Source organism: Heliangelus exortis, chromosome 9, assembly GCF_036169615.1.
Source record: "Heliangelus exortis chromosome 9, bHelExo1.hap1, whole genome shotgun sequence".
NCBI lineage: Eukaryota > Metazoa > Chordata > Aves > Apodiformes > Trochilidae > Heliangelus > Heliangelus exortis.
This window is the reverse complement of record NC_092430.1, coordinates 1,610,229-1,624,036: the sequence shown is the minus strand read 5'-3', so window position 1 is coordinate 1,624,036 and position 13,808 is coordinate 1,610,229. Positions and strand designations below refer to the sequence as shown.

The following is a 13,808-nucleotide window of genomic DNA, read 5'->3' as shown; positions in this document are numbered from 1 at the left end:
AGGAAAAGCAGTGTAACATGGACCTTGGCTGGGAGCTGCTTTCCTGACACCAACAGGGAATTACATTTGGAATTTCACCAGCGTGGCAGAGGCAGCACTGGGATTTAAGGGATCATTTCTTGTGCAGGTGTCACCATAATACAATGTTTTATTGGAAAACCTGCAGATTCAGCAGGAATTGTCACTTGGGCTCCCTTGGGTGCCCATTGCATCTGCAGGAACCAACTGCTTGGGTTGGTTTGGGACAAGAAACCAAGTTAGTTTGGGACATTTCTCAACTGCAAGTAAAGGGCAGGATTTTCTCATGTTTTAAGTGCAGCCAAACACACTTGACTTGTGTACAAAGCTGCTCTCTCCCCTCAGCTCCCAAACTGAAAGCTGGTGTTGTTTGTAGCAAAACTTAACCTGAAAGGACAAAATCCTCTTGCTCAGCACCTTAGAAGATCTGACTTCATGGCAAGGGTGAAGCCTCTGGGTTATTTTGGGCCTTGGGAAGGGGAGGTTGGGATTCCCACTGCTTGTTTGCTGACTGATGTGAGGAGCTGCAGGTGCCTCTGCTGATGGGCAGCAGCTTCTCCTGTGAGGAACAGGTTAAACTTCCTGGGAGCTCAGTCCTCTGGAAAAAGGGAAGACTGACCATGGATTTTTTTTTTTTTTGTCTCACTCCAAAGATTTTGGCTGCAGTGTCCTGAGCTTTCCCTGTCTGTAAGTGGGATGGGTATCAGCCTTCTGAAATGGGCACCCTGTCGTGTAGCCAGTTCCAGTTCAGCCACCTGTGCAGGGCTGGGAGTCCAGAAATCCCAGAGGATTTCATGGAATCCCAGAATGGGCTGGGTTGGAAGGGACCTCAGAGCTCACCAAGTCCAACCCTTGCTCCACTCCCCCCGTGGTTCCCAGCCCATGGCACTGAGTGCCACATCCAGGCTCTTTTGAAATATCTCCAGGGATGGAGAATCCACCCCTTCCCTGGGCAGCCCATTCCAGTGTCTGATCACCCTCTCTGCAAAGAATTCTTCCCTAATATCCAACCTAAACCTCCCCTGGCAGAGCTTCAGCTCTGCCAGGGGAGGTTTAGGTTGGATATTAGGAAAAAATTCTTTAGTCCATGCCCTCTTGTCCCACTGATATCAGCCCAACCCCCCCTGGCTCCAACCTCCTTTCAGGGAGTTGGAGAGAGTGATGAGGTCTCCCCTGAGCCTCCTCTTCTCCAGCCTCAACACCCCCAGCTCCCTCAGCCTCACCTCACAGGACTTGTGCTGGATCCCTTCACAGCCTCCTTGCTCTTCTCTGGACCTGCTCCAGCACCTCAATCTCCTTCCTGAGCTGAGGGGCCCAGAACTGGACACAGGACTCAAGCTGTGGCCTCCCCAGGGCTGAGCACAGGGGCAGAATCCCTTCCCTGGACCTGCTGGCCACGCTGTTCCTGAGCCAGCCCAGGATGCCATTGGCCTTCTTGGCCACCTGGGCACACTGCTGCCTCCTCTTCAGCTTCCTGGCAATCCAGACTCCCAGCTCCCTTTCTGCCACTCTGTGCCCAGCCTGGAGCTCCCCATGGGGTTGTTGTGGCCAAAGTGCAGGACCTGGCACTTCTTGGACTCTGGAATGAAATGCATCCCTGTCAGTGCTTTCTCTCAGCAAGGAATGTGTGGCTGAGCAGCCCTTTCATGGGGCACACACGAAAGTACTTCTAGATTTGATTCATTACCTAAAAATACTCTTTCTCATGTTTCCCATAACAAATTCTTAAAACAACAGAGGAGCTGTTTGCAGACTTGAAAGCCCTTTAAGGTGCTGAGTGTTGAGCTTCAGGTCTTTGTCAGCACAAAATGAGAGGTGGAGGTGCTTTCGTTTTGGTTTCTGTATTGTGTGTGTGTCATAATTAAATTAGATTTCAAGCTCTGCTAAATTCTGAAGCTGTGAGACAATGGGAACCTGTTTACCCTACACACGTTTGGTTACTTTCATCTCTTTAGAGAACTCTGGTAGTAGAAATGTTTGCATGTTTGGGAAGCAAGTTAAATGACTTGTTTGTGTTTGGCTGTGATAATCTGCTCAGATGTTTTGTAATCTCAAATGTGCTGCCTGAGATCCTGAGAGTGAAGGAAGCACAGACAAGGAAACTGAAGTTGGCTTCAAGTTTTTGGACAGATGAAGTGTGAGAGGTAATCAAGTGGCACAATAATGAAGAGAACAGAGTACTTTTTTTCCCATTCTTCCAGTTTACTTTGGCTCATGTCATGCCAAAGAAATAAATTCTTAAAAAGAGATGCAGAAGAGAGAAAAGAGGTGGCCCAATAATCAGCTCAGAGGGGGGCTGAGTGGTGTTGCAGAGCTTGATGTCAAGAGCTTGGCTCAGAGAGAAAACCCCACCATTATTTTTCAAGGTATTAATAATTTGTATTCCCAGTATTGGGAATAATTTGTATTCCCAGTGTTGTTGGGGTATTTCTGAGGTCCAGGTCTCTGGGACAAGGTGACTCCCTCAGGCTGAGGAATTAACCCAACATGCTGAGAGAGGTTCCTGAGGTGCTGCTCAGCTCCTGTCAGCTCCTCCAGGCTCTCAGCCAAGTGTAGGGATTGAGGATTGAACAATTTCCAGGCCAGGTTTTGTCCCCTTTGGTTGGAACACAGGAGTGTGTGTTGCTATTAAAGTTTATCCCCCTAAAAAACCTAAACCAAACCAAACCAAAAGACATAATGATGTTAAAAACTTCTTATCCTAAAAATGGCTTGAAAACAAAGCAGTATAAATTGAAGTCAGCTTAGCAGAAACCTGCCTAGAAAGGTAATTAGGTCTCTAATTGGCCTTGCATCTTTTGTGTGGCGTGTAATTCCCCATTTTGGCATCTGATGCCTGTGGGTTTTGCTCTTTTTTTCTGCATCCTTTTCCAAATAAACCCTTTGCAGAGGTACTGGAGCCTGTGATGATAGAATTAATTGTCCTTGTCCATGTGCTTCTCCCTCCTGTTCTGGCAGATACCCACCCACCACCTTCCTGATATCCATCAGACACCCTTGCCTAGGTAATAGCCATGGAGTTCAGAGTTTCTTTTGGGTTTTTTTTTTTTTCCATGCTGTGTCTTATGTCACAGGAGTTGTTCCTGAGTGGCAGAGCAGCTCGGAGGAGCTGACAGCATGAGGAAAACATAAGGGGGGGGCTTTCCACGTGGTGCCCTTTGCAGCTGCACCAACTCCTCTGCAGAGATTCCCAGAGGTGCTGTGCTGTGTCCCTCCTGATGGGCTTTTTTTTTTTTTTTTTTTTTTTTTTTTTCCTGAACTGAGCTGGTGCTGCTGAGTTTGAAGGTTTCAGCCTCCTGAGTGGTTTGTGTTTGCGAACGCTGTCTTGGATTAACTTGAATAATTCCTTTGAAGTTGATCCTGGCAGCAGTGAATGGCTGAAACAAAAGCATTTTGCTCCCAGAGTGCAGGGCCTAGGATGGAGCATGTTGGGTTAACACGTTTGACAGCAGAGCCCTTCAGGCTGTGGCTTTGCTTTCCAAACAGAACACAAGACACCCACCAGCTTTTCAACCCATGGATGGACCCTTAGAAGTTCAACAATAAGCCTTTAAAATGCAGCTGGAATTAAAACCTCCGTGAAAAAAAAAAAAAAAAAAAAAAATGCATTCAGTTTATATTCTCAGATGTGAGCCCAATCCTGGCTAAATTTCGGGAAAAAGGCCACAAAGGGAACAGAATCATTGGGATGGTTTCCTGCTTGCAGGCTCTGGGTGCGTTTCTCTCAGCTTGGCTGCCAGGGTGGATCCTCAGGTCTGAATCACATAGCTCCTGTGTGTGTGTTCCAGCAAGGGCTTCTGGATCCCAGAGGGAGCCTCTGAGGGCTTCAGGTGTTCCTGGTCTCTGTTTTCCTTTCCTGTAGGTTGCCAGTTGCTGTCTTAAGTGTTAGGAGTCCTTCACCTTCTCTGTTCTTCCTGGCATGGAGAATGTGGATCTGGAGGAGGAGGCACGAGTATATTCCCAACCCTCATTTCCCAGACAGTACAACCCTTGTAGCTTGAAGTTTTTTTTACTAAATACATGAGGTTTCCTTGGCTAGGATTTTCAGTGCTGAAGCTTGTCTCATCATCTTTCCAATCAAGGTAAATCATCTTTGTGTTGTAACTCCCAGATGGTTGATCAGGGTTTGAATAAATCAGGTCTAAAACTTTTCTGCTCGCCTTCCTTCTGGAAGTTTGGTGGAGGGAAGGGCAGAATAGTTGTCTTTATGTTCTCAGCTTTGAACTGGGTGATGAACACAATAAGGAAACCTTCCTACAAGTGTCCTGGTGAAGCCATTTGTTCTCTGCCTGCACTTGTGGGAGTGCAAACTAAATGCCTGGAGCCTGCAGAGCAAGCTTGTTGTGTTGCACCAACTGTGGTCCCTGAGCTCTGGTTTTATTTTTACAAAAACGTTGCTGTGTTGGGGGTTTGGGTTTTTTTTTGTTGGGTTTTTTTTTGCATCAGATAGTGCTGAGTGCTTACGTGTGGTTGTGCTCGATACTGGCAGTTTGAAACTCTGGAGGTTTTACAAATTATTTTTGAGCTACAGCATTTGCCATCTCTGCCTCGTGCAGCACAACAGTATCTTCAAAGGCAGAGGAGTCCCACACCTGCCTCTGCATTTTCCTGACGTGCAGACACTCAAATCCTGGAACGTGCCTTGGAGCCAGATACTCCAATTATATCCAGACACACCCTGCTAATTAAGCAGTGTTGTGACCTTCCTAGTAATTTAGTGTGCAAGCTTTGATATCCCCCTTCCCTCCCAAGCCCCGTATTTGGATTTAAGTTTGAGGTGTGGGGTAAGAGTGTAGTAACTCTTTGTTTTCTGGAGAAGATGATGATAACCTAAAGCTCCAACGCCTCGTCAGGGAAGAATTTGGGTGAAAGACCTATTTCAAGCTCTGGTCAGTAGCTTTTTATCTGTTTCTAGGGGTCCTGAAGACACCTGCTTCGAGTATGGGGTTTTCCCTGCCATTCTGAGCTTTCCCCTGGACTACCCACTCAGTCCTCCCAAGATGAGGTTCACCTGTGAGATGTTCCATCCAAACAGTGAGTCTGATGCAGGAAGGGTATCCTGGGGGGTGGCTTGCTCAAAAAAAAAAACAAAAAAACCCTCCTGCAACAGGAGAGCTGGCATCCCTCCCAAGGCTGGTTCTCTCCAGCCTCGAGTGTGCCCTTGGAGTTTTCAGCTGCCCAGCTCTGTCTTAGGGTCACTTTGTGGCATTATTCCTCCTGTACCTTTTGGTCATCAAGAGTCCCAATAAGATTCCAATAGTTTCACTGCCTTTGTAATACTTGTAGCTGGTGTTTAATTACTCTGCAGAGAAATCTTCTGTGCTTGATGTGAGGTTTAGGGAATTAATAACAGACTCTGAGCAGCCTTGCTGTGCAGCTTGTATTTAAGGAGCTTGGTGTTATTTTAGTGAGTGGAAATTTGTTCAGCTTTACCAGTGTCTGGATGTGGCTTTTAATGCATGGAGTCATGGGTTTAATATCATTCTTGATGTTACTGAAATGCAGAGTGCTCTGTCCAAGTAGATGCCACATTTGCAGGTGTTTGAGTATTAGACCTTGCTGGCCTTTTCTTCACAGTTCTGATGGTGACAAGATTGAATTAAATCTTCAGTGGAAGTGACTGAGGTAGCAAATACAGCTGACAGGTTTGAGCACTGGGCAGGTAAAGAACTTGCAGCCCCCTTTTGCAGCCCTGAGCACTGGTTCTGAAGTCAGTCTTGCAACAGAGCAAGTTTGCTTAATTCTTTTTCCTGTCCCAGTCCAGTGAAGGACTCCAGTGTGCACTCAGTGCCTCTTCCCCTTCAGTTAAAGCAGGACTGGTTATTTTTTGGAGTTGTGTCCTTACCTTCAGCCACCAGACTGCATCCCTTGGTGTTTTCCAGGGAGCCTGTCCCTGGTTGTTGATGCCACAGCAGGCTTCTGCTGGGAAGGATGACCCAGGTTTCTTAATATTTGTTTAAAGGGAATTTTTTGCTAGATTTTTGTCTTCCAAAGTTCATGCCCTCTTACCTCTGGGAGAGGAAATTTCAGTGAGTTTACCATCAGTCATGTGGAGACCCAAGGCCAAGCATTCATTTGTGCTAAAGATCTGAAGGGGCCAAGTGTTTCCACTGGGTAAGAATCAATCCCCTCTGCTTCTTTTGCAGTTTACCCAGATGGAAGAGTTTGCATCTCTATTCTTCATGCTCCTGGGGATGATCCCATGGGATATGAGAGCAGTGCTGAGAGGTGGAGTCCTGTCCAGAGTGTGGAAAAGATCCTCTTGTCAGTTGTTAGCATGCTGGCAGGTAAGGACTCTGCTGTTTTATTATCTCAGGAACAGTTACTGGGGTTGGATAGAGCTTCTTCCTGCTGCTTAAGTGAGCAGAGGACATTTTAAGCTGCTCAGTAGCAACCACAGCTCTCAAAACCCCAGGATTTATATATTAATAAACAAGTTCCCTTAAAATAATTCAAAGAAAACACGACTGGATTAATAAACAGGGGTTTCCAGCTTTGTGAGCAACTGCTCTGCACAAAACCATCTTTTGTATTTGCCAGGATGGCCCCACGGAGTCACTGAGCTGCCTGAGAAGGGCAGAGCATCCCTTGGGGTAGGTTTTGAGTGTTTAAAGGTTTAAAACTCTTTAGAGGCTTTGGATTCAAAGAACAAGCCAGAGGTTGGTTCCGTGGGACCATTTGAACTTCAGAACAGTAACCTGCTGCTGGGAAGCTCTGCAGCCTCACTGGACTTCCCACTGCCTCCCAGAAATTGGGTTGTGGTGCAGCTTTACCCTTTGCCTCCTGGTCCCTCCTCTTCTCCCATGGCTTTTGGAGGAACTGCTCTAAAACATCTGGGGTCAGCCTCTTTTAGGCTGCCTCTCAGCTCTGGCTCTGCCCCAACCTCTACCAGACAGGGTGAGCTGCACACCCCCTGGCTTTTAATGTTGAGAAAGGCTTGAGCCCAAGGTGTCCATCATGAGCTGGTGAGTTTGGGACTGGGGTGTGAAGGAGAATGGGTACACGTCCTGTCTTAGTGACTTCTGAGATCCTGGGACAGTTGTCCTGCTGTGTGCTGCCTCTGAAGCTGATAAATGCCCTGTCTCTGTACAACAGGAGGTGCTTCATCTGCTTTGTAAAGTGCTCTGAAATCTGCAGGTGAAAGATGTTGAAGAAACCAAAGCATTCCGTGGGTTTTCTTGGGGGGTTTGGGTTGGTTTTTAGTAGAACAAACCAAAGTGTTCCATGGGTTTTCTTGGGGGGTTTGGGTTGTTTTTTAGTAGAACAAACCAAAGCGTTCCATGGGTTTTCTTGGGGTTTTGGGTTGTTTTTTAGTAGAACAAACCAAAGTGTTCCATGGGTTTTCTTGGGGGGTTTGGGTTGTTTTTTAGTAGAACAAACCAAAGTGTTCCATGGGTTTTCTTGGGGGGTTTGGGTTGGGTTGGTTTTTAGTAGAACAAGACATCCCAAAGAGTGACAGAGCCTGGTCAGGAGGGGTTTTTTGTCTGTGAAGCTGCAGAACAGAAAAAAAAAGCCATTTTTCAGGGAGCTGTGTGTGTGGTTTTAAAACCTCTGGTGCTGCTGTACCACATTGCTCTGCATGCAGGGCTCAGCTGCTGGAGTTTTGCTCCTCTGCCACTTGTTTCTTGCCTGATCTCAACCTTGCTGTGATATTTTGTTAAAAATCAGGTAAATCAGAACCATTTGGGAATCCAGGAGCTGGTGCTGGATTTTCTTCAGCAGTGTTTCTGTAGCATCAAGCAGGAGAACTGCACCAGAGCCAGAGGGAAGTGGCACCATGGAGATGTTCTTGAAAAAGTGAGAGCTTTTTGTTCCCTTGCTTGGGAAGGGAACTTATCTTTCAGTTTTTTCTCATTTCAGAGCCAAATGATGAGAGTGGAGCCAATGTAGATGCCTCCAAGATGTGGCGGGAAGACAGAGAACAATTTAACAAAATTGCCAAGCAGATTGTGCAGAAGTCACTTGGACTTTAAGCTCTCAAAGAGACTGAGTTGTTTTGTATCTCTCTCCACCTGAAAACGAGCAGTGCTCAGTGCTGGTACCAAAAAGGAGAATGTTGCAAAACGTTGGCCTAAGTTCTTCTCATCATTCATTATTTATTTACCATCTTTTTGTTTGGTTTTTTTTTTTCTTCTTCTTTCACTGCTCCAGAGAAGCCTCTAGTTATTAAAGCTTCTGCTTATTAAATTGCATTGAAAAGGGATTTAATACCAGGGAAAAATAGTGAGACACTGCTGTCTCAGAGGCTGCTTGTTGCTACCTCAGTTCATGGTATCAAAAGCTTGGAGACTTTGCAATCTGCAGCCCAACTTTGCCAATCAGCTGTTTGAGAACAGAACTGGTTTGGATTGCCTGCTGGAAGAATTAGTTTTGGTTTTGTTAGGTAATATTGCAGCTGGAGCACCATTAGGCAGGAAATAATCAGTTTTATGCTACAGGCTAAGTTTAGGACAGCACTTGCAGTTTAGGTAGCCATGAAAAAAGGCTCTGGTCAGTTAGGAAAGAAAGTGATTGTGCAACATTTAACTTCTGAGGAGATTTTGGGAGTAGTTCCCAGTGGCTGGCTGGGGATCTCGAGTGGGCTGGTGTTCCCACGTGACCCTGAGTGTCTGCTGAGCCTTTGTCAGTGTTTGCTTGGAAGGAATCCCAAGAGCAGCATTATTATCACTTCTTAAAAGACTCTCAGGTGCAAACTTTGCATCCAGTGAGAGGTGCAAGATGTGAAGACTGGATTCTTTTAAACACCTTGGGTAGGGTCACCGAGGACAAGGCAGCTCAGTGGCACCCTGAAAATCCACTGAGAGTGTGTCTGCTCCACTGGGCCTGTAAAATCATCTCTGCAAGAACATCAGCTCCTCAGCTGTTGCTGTGGATCTGGAGAGGATTAGGCACTGCTGGCCTTGCCATTGCAGCCCAGCTCACCTGGTTCACAGGTGAACGAGCAAAGATCAAGGTGATCAGTTTTGTGCAAGTCCCATTTCTTTGTGCTGATGACTCTTTTTTTTTTTTTTTTATTTAAAATGAGATGTTCAGAGCTACAGGCCACTGGAGCCAGGGCAGGGAACACCATCTGCAGTGAGCACTTTGTCCAGCTGCTTCAGGGCCACCTTGTGCTCTGCAGACTGAGCTCTTGTGCAGGTCCTGAGCTTCTCCAGTTTACAACAAGCAATAACAATGCCCATGGTTAGCACAGGGGAGCAAACCTTGCTGGCAGCTTTTCAATTTGAGAAGGGCTTATTTTGTTGTTGGTGGTGGTGTTGTTTTGCCTGTGAAAAGCCTGTGATGTGGAAGGAATTGCCCCTTGGAGGAAGCTTTGCATGCACATGTGTCCAACCTGTCAGTGTTTGTCCTGCTGGCTGTGCTGCAGCTTCAGGGGCTGCAGGTTGCAGTCTGCCTTCCTTCTGCCCCTCTGAAGAGATGGGGTTGCTACAGCTTGCTGGCTTGATCTCCTTCTGCAAGTAACCCTGGGGTTGGTGTGAGGGTGGGAGGGGGACATCTGGCACCTTCTGGGAGCAGGGATGAGGACACAGTGTTGTATCTAAGTAGTATTTCCAGGCATGCAGGAAAACGTAGGGATTCTGAACGAACTGGGAGTGTTTGTTAAATCCTTGTAGATGGAGTGCTGCTCCTGGGAGTTCTGCAGCTGCTCTTGAGCACACTGGAGAGCTGTGAGCACCACTGGATTCAGCAGAGATGGCAAAAACGAGGGGGTTTTAAGGGCAGAGTGTTTTCTTCGTGTGTACTCACTCGGTATCTTTGTGGTGGGGTTTAGTCTGTATGCTGCAAATAAAGTGATTTATTTTCTCCTTTCACAGGTGTATGGAAATGTGTTGCAGTGGGTGTTTTATATGGGGAAGAACTGGTTGAGGGAGCCTGATTCTGACTTGGTCCTAAGGAGTGTGATGGTTTATTCCAAGGAGGGAATAAACCTTTAGAGGACTGGGAGAGTTGAGCCAGTTGCTTGGGCACAGCAGACGTGTGGCTTGTGTCTGGTGGTGGCAGTGACTCAGTCATCCAAAGAAAACTATAAAAATCTGGCAGCCAGCAGGTGTAGATAAGTTGATCAAGTATGGGTTTGGTGATCAGGTAGTGAGGTGGATCAGGAACTGGTTGAAAGGAAGGAGTCAGAGAGTTGTAGTCAATGGGGCAGAATCTGGTTGGAGGTGTGTGACCTGTGGAGTCCCTCAGGGGTCGGTACTGGGACCGGTGTTGTTCAATATCTTCATCAACGACTTGGATGAGGGTATAGAATGTACCCTCAGCAAGTTTGCTGATGACACTGAGCTGGGAGGAGTGCCTGACACACCAGAAGGCTGTGCTGCCATTCAGAGAGACTTAGACAGGCTGGAGAGTTGGGCAGGGAGAAACATGATGAAATTCAACAAGGGGAAGTGTAGAGTTTTGCATTTGGGGAAGAACAACACGATGTCCCAGTATAGGTTGGGGGCTGAGCTGCTGGAGAGCAGTGGAGGTGAAAGAGACCTGGGGGTCCTGGTAGACAAGAAGATGCCCATGAGCCAGCAATGTGCCCTTGTGGCCAAGAAGGCCAATGGCATCCTGGGGTGCATTAGAAAGGGGGTGGTTAGTAGGTCAAGAGAGGTTCTCCTCCCCCTCTATTCTGCATTGGTGAGGCCACACCTGGAGTATTGTGTCCAGTTCTGGGCCCCTCAGTTCAAGAAGGACAGGGAAGTGCTTGAAAGAGTCCAGCGCAGAGCTACTGAGATGATTAAGGGAGTGGAACATCTCCCTTATGAGGAAAGGCTGAGGGAGCTGGGGCTCTTTAGTTTGGAGAAAAGGAGACTGAGGGGTGACCTCATCAATGTTTTCAAATATGTAAGGGGTGAGTGTCAGGGAGATGGAGTTAGGCTTTTCTCAGTGGTGACCAGTGATAGGACAAGGGGTAATGGGTGTAAATTGGAGCATAGGAGGTTCAAGTTGAATATCAGAAAAAATTTTTTTACTGTAAGGGTGACGGAGCCCTGGAACAGGCTGCCCAGGGGGGTTGTGGAGTCTCCTTCACTGGAGACATTCAAAACCCACCTGGACACGTTCCTAGGGGATGTACTCTAGGGGGCCCTGCTCTGGCAGGGGGGGTTGGACTAGATGATCTTTGAGGTCCCTTCCAACCCCTAGGATTCTAGGATTCTATGATTCTTTCTTCTGGTTATGGCCCACGTAGATGGCCTCGGGAGGTGCTGCTTTGGCAGCAGGGTTAATAGATCATTCCAAATCTGCTGCTGGTACTACACTTGGCTTTGAGAAGACCAGTTAAGTGTCCCAGTTCCTGCTGAGAATTTCTGCAGCACCCCCATCTCTGTTGCTGGGCCATAAAATCATTTCTTGCCGAGTTGCTGGCCTGCAGCAGGCTTGCTGACTCGGGGGTGTGAAGCCACCCAGTGACCACAGCCACCAGGCAGTCCTGCAGGTGACAAAATGTCAGCAGAAATCCCCCTCAGAGGACCAACCCCTGGCTTGCTGTGAAGCCACCAAGAAACCTTCTGTCCAACACGAGTGCTCAGACTTGGCACCACCCTTTGCATCCCGGGCTCCCTGTTGGTTTTACTCCCGGGGAAGCAAACATCATCATCCTCTGTTGCTGGGCCATAAAATCATTTCTTGCCAAGTTGCTGGCCTGCAGCAGGCTTGCTGACTCGGGGGGTGTGAAGCCACCCAGTGACCACAGCCACCAGGCAGTCCTGCAGGTGACAAAATGTCAGCAGAAATCCCCCTGGCTTGCTGTGAAGCCACCAAGAAACCTTCTGTCCAACACTTGGCACCACCCTTTGCATCCCGGGCTCCCTGTTGGTTTTACTCGCGGGGAAGCAAACATCATCATCCTTTGGTAAGAAACTGAGCAGCACCAGGGTTCATCTCACAGCCCCTCCTGGAGCTGGGGGCTTCCTCTGCCCCCCTTGTCCTCAGAGGCTTTCCCCAGGCAGGCAGCTTGCTGCAGCTGGGGAATACCTGAGGATGAAAGGCTGGAGAGCCCGTGCCAGCCTTCCCTGAAAGGCTTCATCTGCCCTTTGTGAGGAGTGCTGGTGTCATGTTAGCCACCAGCAATGGGTTTTGAGCAGTTGCCTTTTTTCAGCCTGAAATAGGTTGCTACAAAAACATGTTCCCTGGGGAGTGTCAGAGCTCCTACAGGTGTTAGGCATGCAGATGAAGTATGAAAGATTAAAAAAAAAAAATAAAACCAAACAACCCTTTTTCTGGATTATATTTGCTTTAAGGCTTTTATGTCTAAAAAGGCACCTAAACCAAAACCCTTACAAAGCTGTTAGAAATGCAAGCAACGTCCTCTTTAAAGCCTTTGTGTGTACATACATCCACACACACGCTCCTTTTTTTTTTCCCTTGGTAAATGGGGCTGTGTCAGAACACACACAGTGGGATGCAAGACATCCATTAATTGTATTTTGTGTGCCTGCCTGCATGCAAGTGGTTCTTTGAAAGTACAAGCTGCCAGGCAAGAGGTATTGGAGCCACATGAAATAGCTTCAGCTTGGGGGCAGAGCCAGCCCCAGGCTTCTTTCCAGCTTTTTTTTTTTTTTTTTTTTTTGGTTGGTTTGGTTTGTTTTTTGGGTTTTTTTGTTTGGTTTTTTTTTTTTTTTTTGGCTGGAGCTGTAGCATGACTGGAACCTGGTGTGTTGCCTTCGAGATGAAATGGGGAAAGCTGCTGATTTCCTCCTGAAGGCTGTGTCTGGCTGAGGATGTTTTGCTGCTCTGAGAACTGAAATGAGAACCACTCCCTCTGCCAGCACAGCCCTGGAATGCCTCTCCCCAGGGCCTGCTCTGCTGAGATTTGGCTGGGATGGGTGGCTTTGGGGGAGGAAACTCCAGAAAGGGGCTTGGAGCAGCAGCCTCCCCTGCCCCGTGGTGTGTGTGTGTCACTGAGCCAGGGCATGAGCAGGGGAGATCCCTGCACTTCCCCAGGGAAGCAGCAGCACTGGTTACCTTCCCCTGACCCAGGGGGAGAAGAAAATCTCACCCCTGATCACAGAATCAACGTTGTTGTGGTTGGGAAGGACCTTTAAGGTCATCAGCTCCACCTGCCAAGGCCACCACTGCCCCGTGTCCCTCAGCACCACATCCCCAGGGCTGTCACATCCTTCCCCAGGAAGGATGGGGACTCCAGCCCCTTCCCTCTCCTGCCAGCAGTCTGCCAGACCCTTCAACCTCTCCCAGAAAAAAAAAGGAGAACCAGGTGGCTTTGGAAAATGACTCTCAACCCCCCCACCCCACCCCAAACACCTGAGCTCTGACTTAGGGGTGGCTGAGATGAGGGGTAGGTTAATGTATAATTAATGTAATGATCCAGAGGGTGGGTTGTGATTACAGGGGAGCTGCTGGGGTGTTTAGCAGTGTGTATGTGAGGGTGTCTGCCTGGTCATGTCACCTCTGGAGGGTGTGGAGGAGGAGGGGGGAGATGAGACAATGAGCCCAATCCCCTCCCTCTGTGTCTGGTGGCTGTGGGACAGCAGCCAGCCCTGGCCTGCCAGGACCCTGCTCTCTGGGGACACTTGGGGGGATGAGGAGCTGGGTCAGCCATGGAGGGGCTGTGAGGGGTGTCCTGGGGCAGGGCTGGGGAGCCAGGGTGAAGGCACCCACTCTGGGGGCTGCAGGGTGCTGTGTCAGGTGGGTTCAAAGCAGCAGAGGTGCAGGATGCAACACGCTGGGGGGGTGGGAGGCACCCACGCCCTTGGATGCTGGGCCCAGCACGGGGAGGCTCCACCACCCACCAGCAGGTTGCCAGTTTTACCCCAAAACAGGTTTTTCCGTGCCAAAACGAT

At 48.4% G+C, this 13,808-nt stretch overlaps 1 protein-coding gene across 1 annotated transcript in view; it reads left to right on the top strand.

Annotated features, from left to right (window-relative positions):
* The window catches only part of UBE2G2 (ubiquitin conjugating enzyme E2 G2), a 14,954-nt gene extending 5,110 nt beyond the window's left edge, over positions 1-9,844 (top strand). The window contains exons 4-6 of the mRNA XM_071751605.1: positions 4,934-5,052; positions 6,165-6,305; positions 7,879-9,844. Coding sequence (XP_071607706.1) covers positions 4,934-5,052; positions 6,165-6,305; positions 7,879-7,991 — 373 coding nt within the window. The 3' untranslated portion in view covers positions 7,992-9,844. The remainder of the gene's footprint in view (positions 1-4,933; positions 5,053-6,164; positions 6,306-7,878) is intronic.
* Positions 9,845-13,808: the final 3,964 nt, after the last annotated feature.